General features: G+C 41.2%; 1 protein-coding gene across 1 annotated transcript in view; it reads right to left on the reverse strand.

The window, feature by feature from the left end:
* NDUFV2 (NADH:ubiquinone oxidoreductase core subunit V2) overlaps nt 1-6,612 on the reverse strand; it is a 34,913-nt gene extending 28,301 nt beyond the window's left edge. Inside the window, exon 1 of the mRNA XM_059409201.1 lies at nt 6,458-6,612. Within this exon, the coding sequence (XP_059265184.1) occupies nt 6,458-6,511 (54 nt within the window). The 5' untranslated portion in view covers nt 6,512-6,612. The remainder of the gene's footprint in view (nt 1-6,457) is intronic.
* Nucleotides 6,613-11,532: the final 4,920 nt, after the last annotated feature.

Consider the following 11,532-nt stretch of genomic DNA (forward strand, 5'->3'; position numbering starts at 1 on the left):
GAGTGAGAGAGGGAAGCAGGCTCCCTGCTGAGCAGAGAGCCCGATGCGGGACTCGATCCAAGGACCCTGAGATTATGACCTGAGCTGAAGGCAGCGGCTTAACCCACTGAGCCACCCAGGCGCCCCTACAAGTTGATTTTAAGAGTGAACATTCATTTTCAAGTTCAAGTGATTTTAAAGCTTTTAACTTAGGAGTACCTGGGTTGCTCAGTAGTTAAGTGTCTGCCTTTGGCTCAGGTCACCTGGGATCAAGCTCTGCATCAGGGATCAAGCCCTGCAACAAGCCCTGCATCAAGCTCCCTGCTCAGTGAGAAGCCTACTTCTCCCACTCCCAATGCCTGGTGCTTGTGTTCCCTCCCTCCCTCTCACTCTGTGAAATGAGTGAATTAAATCTTAAAAACAAAACAGACAAATAAACCTTTTAACTTAAAGAATTAACTGGTAAAGATTAAGCACAGTTTTTTTTAACTTGAAAATCAAATAAATACAAACAAATGCTGTATAAATGTAAACAGTTTTGTTTTCTAGTCCTAAGGCCTAATACTCAAATAAACATGTATTATTTAAAATTTAATAAACCTATGACCAGGAGGAGCTCAGTATGTGTATGTTTAAAGTATCATTGGAGATTCTTTTGATCAAGTTTGGGAATTACTGCTTTAGGGTATATGGTATCTATTATCATAGCATGCAGGTGACAGATTTTGGTCTTCAAAACCTAAAGATGCCAAGAACAAGAAATGCTAGGAGATCTTTTCCAATCCAGAATCTTTGGAAGTACAGGAGTATTTAGTGAGTGATAATGAAGAACTTCCTTCTCCATATTTCAAAATAGCAAGGATATGTACTACATATTGCTATAAATGTAGCTATCTGAAATTATCTTTTCCAAACTGTGTAGTTTTTTTCATGGTACTATCATGATATTCCCTTAGGAACAAAATTGTACCCATTATGAGTTAACCTACTCCTCTTATCCCCTGTGCTCTCTTCCTTAAGTACAGTGAAATCACTTCCCTAGTCTCTGCTCACAGTGACAAACCCTTATACTATTATAGCACCTATTAAATTTAAATCTTCACCATACAAAATCAATTTTCTTCAGTAAACTTGAGCGACTTAGGAAGTGGTTAAATGGAAAACAAACAAACCAACCAACCCAGTTCAGGTTCCTACTACTGTGTAATTTGGGGCATATTTGTCTGGGAATCTTAAGCTGTTTCACCTACAAAAATGGGTAACATCCAGGAAAGTATCCGATATATAAGGCACTTTCCCTAACAACAAGGCAAAGTAAAAGTGTTTAAATATGTTAAGTCTTTAGTGCTTGTTGAATGAAAAAAAAAATAAAATTCCCTACAGCTAGCTATGCTTCCTGACCTTGACTCAGAGGTGAGTAGGTCAAGGTTTCTCAATGGAAAACCATATTGACATGGTCAATGAACCTATAATTTATCACCCAAAGTACTGGGCTGATATTAAACAATATCCAAAGAGAAGGGAAATTCAGCTTTTTATATGTTTGAAATGGAGACTAAGTTCGTATGTCCAATATAAAGATCTGATTTGTTATGTGTAGCAATGGCCTGCTGAACCTCACTAAATAAATTAAAAATTTGCTCATTTTCTCTTTCCCCTTAAGTATTTAAGGCCATGGCAGGTAGAGTAATGATGCTCAAAAATACCCACTTCCTAATCCTGGGGAACTGTAAACATATTAATATGCATAGCAAAAGAGAACTAAGGTTGCAGATGAAATTAAGACTGCTAATCAGCTGACCTTAAAATAGGGAGATTTCTATTCCGTATTTTCAGGGTGGGTTCAAGGCAATCAGAGCGCCTTTTAAATGGTGAAGAGGGAGCAAAAGAAAGGATAGGTCACAAATGAAGAAAGCAAAGTCAGTGCAGTGAGAGCTTAACCTGCCCTTGCTGGCTTTGAAGATGGAAGAAAGGAGCCCTGAGCCAACAAATAAGGGCAGCTTTTTCTAGAAGCTGGAAAAGCCAAGAAAACAGATTGTCCCCTACAATATTCCAGTAGATCCACCAACACCTTGATTTTAGCCCAGGGGGAACCATGTCAAACTTTTAACCTACAGAATAAGACAAGTATCTGTTATGTCACCAGTTTGTGGTAATTTGTAAGAGTAACAATAGAAAACTAAAATAAATGCTTTAAGGGGCGCCTGGGTGGCTCAGTGGGTTAAGCCGCTGCCTTCGGCTCAGGTCACAATCTCAGGGTCCTGGGATAGAGCCCCGCATCGGGCTCTCTGCTCAGCAGGGAGCCTGCTTCCTCCTCTGTCTCTGCCTGCCTCTCTGCCTACTTGTGATCTCTCTCTGTCAAATAAATAAATAAAATCTTTAAAAAATAATAATAATAAAATAAAATAAAATAAATGCTTTAAAAAAAAAAAAACAAAAAACAAAACTCCTTTAGAGTCCTTGAGCCAAAATGGAGATACCCTGGGACACTGCAAAATCGGGTTTAAGAACGCCTAATGGAATGAGAAAACACTTCATTCTACAAAACTTAACATTTAGAAAGAAAAATGCCACCACAGGAAGTTCCACTTGTAGAGCAGGGGAGTAGATATTACCAGGCCAAACCGCCAGCAACTATGAACTCTGGACAAACTATTTTTTACAAAATCAAAAACCCAAAACACTTTCTGAAGGCACTGGAGGTCAACCAAATGCTGACAGACACAGAAGGGGAGTCTATACTTAGATAAAGCCAATGAAGGTTTTGTTTTTTTTTTTTATACTTTACATCTCTTAGCTTGAATGCAGACCCCTGTCAGTCCTGCACTTTGCAGCTAAAACCTCAAGAGAAAACCTGTAGCCTTAATGGCTTGAAAAACCACAGGACATTTGGGACAACCACAAGCATGGGAAAGTGGGAAATCCAAAAATAAGAAGAGCCAGAGAGTAGCCCCAAATTCTGTGGCTGACCCCAAACCATGCATACACATGTGGCCAACTCCAAGCAGCCCAGCTAAAAGAAGTGAACCAATATTTGAGATTCTGCTCAGAAGGGAGCTAGGTTATAGTTTGAGTTCAATTGAGTTAAGAGCCCGCCACAACAACAACAAAAAAAAAACACTAACAGAGGAATTAACAAAATCTAGAGTTTCTATGACATACCATTCACAATGTCCAGGATACAATCAAAATTACTCAACATAAAACAACAACAAAACAGCCCATTTTCAAGGAAAAAAGACAATCAATGGAGATTACTAAAGAACAATTTCAAAACTGCTAAACCCATGCTTAAGGGCGTTTAAAAAAATGTATCTCCAAAAAACAAAAAAATGAAACAGCAACTACAAAGAAGAACCCAAATTCTGAAGCTGAAAATACAATGTTTGAAAATGCCACAACTCCTTCACTCCTATTGAACTAAGCAGTGGCTTGGGAATGAGGCAGTGATGAGCTGCAAAGTGATGTCAACATTACAGAAAGCCATGGAAAATTACTGAGGAAGAGAAAAAGCATATTCTGAGTATCTAAATGCTCGATAATTTACTTTTTAGGCAATTCTTGATAATCACTAAATAAGGTATTACTGTACTTTACAGAAAAGAAAAATGAGACTCCAAGAGATTAAGAAATATGGTTCCAGGTCATGCAACTATTGTCTTGTAGGGACTTTTAAACAGTACTACATTATGGGTATTTTTAAAGCAATGATAAACTGAAGTCTGTAGCTAAAGAACTTGGCAGTTAATACAACAGAAATTATAACAAAATAAGCGATTTCTCTAAAAATGAAAATTGTTTCCTTAATGGTTTCTCTATGAGGAAAGGAACTTTATTAGTGGGACCTCTTACACTTTTCCTGATTTTCGCTAGGTCATTCTGATATTCTATTTGAAAAAGGGCAAAAGGGCCTGGTTATATAAGTTATAGAACATCCTCACAATGGCATGCCACATAGCATTAAAAATGCCATTACAGAAATGTTCACTGTTGAGGAAAAAAGACCAAAAATGTTTTGTGAGGGGAGCCTGGGTGACTCAGTCAGTTAAACGTCTGCCTTCGGCTCAGGTCATGATCCCAGGGTCCTGGGATTGAGCCCCGCATCAGGCTCTCTGCTCAGCAGGGAGTCTGCTTCCTCCCTCTCCCTCTGCCTGCCACTCTGCTTACCTCTCTCTGTGTCAAATAAATAAATAAAATTCTTTAAAAAAAAGTTTTGTGAGAAAGAGGCTACAAAACAATGTGAACAATACCATCCAATTTTACAAAAAAACAAAACAAACAAACAAAAAAAAACAACTCCGTAAGTCCTGTTAATTGGAAACACAAAAATGTTAACATTTTGGTAATTTTCTTCAGCTTATTCTGTTTGCTGTTCCTAATATTGTGTTTTTCCTATAATCCATTACTTGTGTAATAAAATCAAACTTCTAAATCAAACCATCATGCTGTACACCTTAAACTACAGAGATCTGCCTTATTGTTCAGTAAGAAAAAAAAAGAACAAAAACTTAGACTTATTCATCAATTCTGCATATTTACTGGGTACATACTACATATCAGGTAATATCTGTACAGCTGCAGAAACCAACATAAAGACTTACTGAAATTTTCTTCCACTACCTGAAAATATTCTTTTCTATTATTTAAACTGCTTTTCGATATATACCTCTAATAAGCCTCTGCCTCAGAAACTGAAGAAGTTAAAATCTATCTGTACTCTGATTTTTATCCTTTCTACTAGTAGATAAGATCTTATTCTCATCACCTCTCACCTGGGTTTCCAAGAGTCTCATCTATTTAGTCTCCCAGCCTCTGGCTCTGATGAAATGTTATTCCCTCACTCCCACCCAGCCATCTATTCAATACAGAGAATACTGACCTTCTGCTCCTTTAAAAATCCCTCACTGGCTCAGCACTGCCTCTAAGATAATGCCAAATTCTTCCGCAAGGCATGCAAGGATGGACCTTGCTCCAACATCTGGGCCCTGTCCACCTCTCTTAATTCATCTCTGGATTTATCTTACTACCAACAGTGGAGTCCACCAACACTGCTTGAGGCTTCTTATATGCACCACGCTTTTCCCTGCCAACTATCAACAGCCTTTTCTTCTGTTGTCCTTTCCACCTATTATATTCTCTCCCATATATGTAACGTTATCACCAATTAGTATAGCCTCCAGGAAAAATCTTGCACTTTCAAACCAAACTGACAGTTATTCCTAACTCTTTAACACTGTACTCTGACACTGTATATTTACCTCAAAGTTTCTTTTACATGAGACTATCCAATCCACAAGAAAAGGGATTGTCTAAATCTGTTTATCTGTAATATGGAGAAATAACAGTACCGACCTCATAAATGAGATTTAGAATGTAAACACGTAACACTGTGCTTGGCACATGGAAAGTATTCACCAAATGTTACCTATCATTACTAGGTAGCCCAGCCGCGCATTAGGACCTCAAATGTTTATTGAAAGACTAAACTCTGCAAATTGGAATATTCCTCCCATTTTACGACCAAGAAAACTAAGTGAGAGATTATCACAGCCCAACGTCACAAATCAAGAAAAGGTAGCGAAACCACCAGCCAAATTCAGGTCTAACTCTATAAAGCCCTGAACTATATATACTACTATGCATTCTCTCCTTGTCTTCTAAGAACTGACTCAACCTTTCTATTTTACTGCTAGGGGGGAAAAGGGGGCTTCTTTCCAGTAAATGTTGCTATAATCGTCATTAATGGAGTCACCATTTCTAAGTTAACTTGAATGAGTGTTTCGACCTGAGATTCAATCTCCTTACCTAAAATAAGGACATGTACTTGGACCTCGGAAGCCCATTCAAGCTCTTAAAATCCTTCTGGATGCAGAAGGATTTGTGGGGGTGTCCTTTCAGAGTTAATAAATACGCAGAATACGATCTTCACTAAATCAAACCCCTTTCGCCTAAGGAAACGCTCGCTCTCCAAGCTTTCAACACGCAAGCCGGAGCCAACAATTTCAGAGTCCTCTCCAGTGCGCTGCAACCTGACAGCAACAAGGTCGCCAGGCTTGATCCTCAAGGTGCCTCCTCGGTGGGCGGGGGGCGGCAGGGGGCGGCGGAGGGGGGGTGGTCTTAGAAACCTATCTGGCCCACGCAGGCCAGGCCTCTGTTCTGCGCTGCGACAAAACAGCAACAAACAGACCACCGGGCGGCCCCTCCTTCTTCCTCTCCTTGACCACATTAGGCGTTAACTTCCCAAACCTGTGGGGGAGGCCACGCACCCGCCGCAGCTACGTCTGCGACCCTCCCTCGGAGCTCCTGGCTCGCCGTGAAGCTGTGGCGGCCTCCCTGGGAAAGGGCGAAGGCCGCAGTGTCCTTGCCACCGCCTGCAAGCCGTCCAGGGCCCAGCGCTCTCGTTGCCCACCACAAAAAGAGACACCGAGAAAGATGAAAGGGCGGCGGCAGTGCCGGGGCTCATTCCGAACCTCCTTACCCACTGGGCCGTGAGACCAGCCGCCTTGGCCCGGAGCGCCGCGGAGAAGAACATGGCGGACCAAACCGTTGGCCTTTCCCTGCGGCACCAGGCGAGAATCCTGAGCGAGCCTTGGGACGCACGGCGTGCGCGCTCCCGACCCCAGGCCTAGGGAGTCTGGGGCGGCGGGGACGCGCGGAGGCTCGCGAGGGCTGCTGGGGCCCAATGGGCGGGGACTTCCTCGGCCGGGGCGGGGCGAAGGCCCGCGAGGTCCGTAAAAGGCTGGGTTGCACAGACTGTGGCTGGGGTCTCAACCTTGAAAGGAAGAGACAGTGAGCTGTTCCTTGGGCTTTTAGGGAATGTAACGCCGATCTGGATTTATGAGGTGAGCTTCCCCCCCTGGAGAGCCTTTTGGGGATTTAACCACCTACTTTTTTTTTTTTTTTTAATCGTGGTTACTTAAAAAAAAATTCCGTTGTAACCTCTTGTAAATCATGTATTACAAGTTATATGAAGTTATATGAAGATGTAGAAGACTGTCACCGAGTGAGGTAGACACTAAATGCCTTTTGCTTTAGAGATGTGTGCTGACATATTTAGGGGCGATATAATATATCTGGAATTTGCTTCAGAATAATGGAAATGAAACAAGATTGGCCATGATTAATGACTGTCGAAGATGCGGTAGTTCTCATGACTATTTTCAGTACTTTTGTACATGTTAGAAATTTTCCATAATAAAGCAAGAAAAAAAAACACCACTTCCTTCTTGATGTTTGTTTGATCACCTCTGGAAATTCCAACAAGTATTTACTCAGTAACAGCTGTAATATGCACAGTGCTGTTTCCTGCTGTGTAGAGTTTACCAAGCACTTTACTGCCTTTTGATTTTTCCCTTCTCTGCCTTCCTTTCTTGTGTGTCATGTCCTGTACCACCCCTTCCTTTTGCCCATTTTCTTTGCTGAACTTATGAAAGATTTCTGGAACTTTCACAGCAGTATAGGGATTTAAAAATTTTATTCTTCATTAATTTAAAAACTCTGAAGTATTCCATTGCAACCACATATGAATCATATTTTACGAAGTATGAGATTCAAGTTACAAGAAGGCTCCCAGCCAGTGAGCTACAAATAGACACCAAATGCCTCCATTCCCATTTCTTTGCTTATCCCTTATATTAGTCTGCTTCTCCTAAATTGGTTTCACTATTTACATTTAAAAGGGTAAAATATTCTGGGTCTCCATGCCGATTTAAATTATTGTATTATAAGGGTAGCTGACTGGCTCAGTCATAGGAGCATGTGACTCTTGATCTCAGGAACATGAGTTCAAGCCCCATGTTGGGTGTAGAGATTACTAGAAAATAAATTTTTAAAAATCAAAAAAATTGTTTAAAAATAAATAATTATTGTATTATAAATTCACCTAAATATATATACACCCAACACTATTATACACATATCACTGTGTCTTATACAACTAAAACTAAAGTATGTAGCAAATTAAATATATAACAAACTTACAAGTAGATGATACCAATATGGCATGGATTCTTTGAATCTGGTACACATGCCGTCACCTGGTTCTACCTTGGTCTTCTGACCTCTTGGTCTAGGTTAGTTCTCTTGACGCCTTCCTTATACAAGTCTGCCTCCACATTCAGTACCATATTTACCACCACATTATTATTCTTTATAGGTGTAGGAACCTACCCTTCCCAACTTGTTTGATTCAACATTTTGTACTGTGCCTGGTATATGGAAGACATCTAACTGAATGAAAATCTTGCACATGGTGGACTCTCTCAAAGAGTTGTACGTCTCTGGTTGGATTATGCATATGTACATGAGTATCAATGAGAGTGCTTTTCCATACAAGTAACAGAAAACCAGATGGAAGGAAATTCAACAGTTTTGAGTTCATTATATCACATGAAAAGAGTTCCAAAGGTAAAGCAGTTCCAAGATTAGATAATTCAGTTACTCAAGGATGTCCTTAAAAACTTGAGAACCTTCCATCTTTCTGCTCCACCGAACTAGAGCTGTAATCCTGTTATGGTCACAGGATGCTGCAGCAATTCCAAGTATCATATGTGGATTACCACATTCCCTGGGAAGACAAAGAACTCTTACCTTTCAGGGGTCTCAGCTATTCCTCCAGCAGACTTCTCTATCTCAGTGGCATACCTGTCATGGTGGCTAACAGAACAGGCTCTAGGAGATTGCTGGTTCAGATCCTGTATCTATTGCTTTGTAGCTGTGTGACTTTAGGCAACTTGGTCTCTCAAGACTTCTATCTAGTAATAGTACCCTCCTCATTGCTTTTTTTTTTTTTTTTTAAGATTTTATTTATTTATTTGACAGAGAGAGATCACAAGTAGACAAAGAGGCAGGCAGAGAGAGAGGGGGAAGCAGGCTCCCCGCTGAGCAGAGAGCCCAATGCAGGCCTGGATCCCAGGACTCTGGGATCATGACCTGAGCCAAAGGCAGAGGCTTTAACCCACTGAGCCACCCAAGTGCCCTCCTCATTGCTTTATTATGGGAATAAAATGAGTTAATGCCTGTAAAGTTCTTTAAAAAGTACTGAACATAGGCATGCCTGGGTGGCTCAGTCAGGTAAGCATCTACCTTCCTCTCAGGTCATGATCTCAGAGTCTTGGGATCGAGCCCCACATCGGGCTCCCTGCTCAGTGGGAAGCCTGCTTCCCCCTCTCCCACTCCCCCTGCTTGTGCTTGTTCTCTCTCTCTCTTGCTATCACTCTCTCTCTCTCTCAAATGAATAAATAAAATCTTCCCAAAAAAAAGTGCTGAGCATAGAGTAAGTGCTTGGTAAATGTTAGCTTGGGAGTCTTCTATAGTAGGATAGTGTCTTGTGGATTCACAGTCCATGAAGAACGTATTTATCTCATTGGTTTCTGACATCCAAGCCAGGACTTAGCAGGTGTCCCTAATTTCTGTTACCTAGGAGCAAAACCAAAGAGTGCAAAGAGTAATGTTCAAAAAGTAAGAATCAGATCTAAAGGAGTGTCTAGCCTGTTAACCCTCCCTTGAAGAAGTTACAGAAAGTAAATGCTTTCAGTAGTCATTCAATGCCAGTAAGTGTAACATACCACTTCATTTCCCAGTTCAAAACATCTGTTCATGTCCAGCATGATTTTGGCTTATCCTTAACTGACCATAATTCTCAAGTGAAAACATTAGGATTAATCTTCCTCACACCTGATAACATGAGTTCATTTCTAGAGCCACTCCACATATAAAGTAACCTAAAACATGATCAATTATTCTTTGCAGAATCTAGGTGAAGGAATTGTGGGGGATGTGTGAAAAATCCCTGTTCTTCCCTCCACTCTCAAAGCCATTGTTTCTAGTCACAAACCAACACATGCCAGTGAGTTCAATGTCAGTGATCTAACCATATAGTCTTTTTTTTTTTAAAGATTTTATTTATTTATTTGACAGAGAGAGATCACAAGTAGGCATAGAGGCAGGCAGAGAGAGAGAGGGGGAAGCAGGCTCCCTGCTGAGCAGAGAGCCCGATGCGGGACTCGATCCCAGGACCCTGAGATCATGACCTGAGCCGAAGGCAGCGGCTTAACCTACTGAGCCACCCAGGCGCCCTAACCATATAGTCTTGATTAAAGTGGCTTGATTATACACTGTAATGAATATCATGGCTGCCTGGTTAGACATCCCATGATTCGAAGTTAGAGCTACTACCATAAGCCCAGGGAAGTTGACCCTAACTATAGTGGTCAACCCTTTAATTAAAGAATGTGTGTGGGGTTTGTGGGGGCAGGGAGGAATGGGGGAGTAGGAGTTAGGAGAACTGTAAAAAAGTCAAGGGGAGTGAAAAATGGAGGAACTTGGGTTCTGCCATTTCTATGATGTCTTCTCCATTCAAACCATCACAAACAGGCACTAGTGAGGACATGGTATAATGAAAACCATGAGCTTTCTAATCAGAGGGACTTGGATTGCAATTCTGACCTCATCTCTTACTAGATTCTGTGAAGCTTTGATCCTCAATTTCTGCAAGTATAATTAGAACATTAAATCATCCTCCTAGATCACATCATACTTATTAAAGCAGTCTCAGGCATGGCATAATGTGCTCTGCCTCTCACGTGCCAGCTTTAACAATACTGACCAACCTCATCAGGTTTCCTAATGAATAACATGAAATGCAGATTAAGTCTGGCTTTGAGGGAAGAAGAGGAACTGAGTCAATTTCAAAGGAAGGGGTCAAAGGAGACAAAGTTATTGCTGAATGAGTAAGAATGTTAGAGAGAGAAGGGAATAAAGGTCTTTCAAGTAGGAAATTTGAGGATACAAAGAAGCATGATGTGGTCACAGTGGTACACCGAGGAGTTAGACCTGTTTCATGCTGTTTCACTCTGAAGTGAGGGGAGGTAGAAGGGTAATAAATAACTTCGTGATCTTTCCAAACTCTTCTCAAGGTAATCTTGGATATGTGGGACCAAAAGGGAAACTGAAAGTCAAAACAGTCAGTAATTACAGACCTCAAGAACAGACTGTCTAAAAAAGTAATAGGCAGAATGTCACCTGAACCATTAGCAGATTCAGGTCGCTTGTTACTTCCCTAATGTGGGACTGAATATTAGTAGCCTCTAAGACTTAAGTGAAATTTCCTCTAAGAATTTAATCAATGAGGGATGCCTGGGTGGCTCAGTTGGTTAAGGATCGGACTCTTGGTTTTGGCTGGCATCATGATCTTGGGGTCCTGGGATCTAAATCAGTGTTGTGCTCTCCACCCAGTAGGAAGTCTGTTTGAGATTCTCTCCCTCTCCCCCTCCCCCACTTGCATGCTCGTGTGCTCGCTCTCTCAGTCTCTCTCTCTAAAATAAATACATCTTTTAAAAAATGAAACAAGATGGGATTGGGAGGGAGACAAACCATAAGTGACTCTTAATCTCACAAAACAAACTGAGGGTTGCTGGGGGGAGGGGGTTTGGGAGAAGGGGGTGGGATTATGGACATTGGGGAGGGTATGTGCTTTGGTGAGTGCTGTGAAGTGTGTAAACCTGGTGATTCACAGACCTGTACCCCTGGGGATAAACATATATTTTTATCCCC

The sequence above is a fragment of the Mustela nigripes genome, chromosome 8, assembly GCF_022355385.1.
Source record: "Mustela nigripes isolate SB6536 chromosome 8, MUSNIG.SB6536, whole genome shotgun sequence".
Classification (NCBI taxonomy): Eukaryota; Metazoa; Chordata; class Mammalia; order Carnivora; family Mustelidae; genus Mustela; species Mustela nigripes.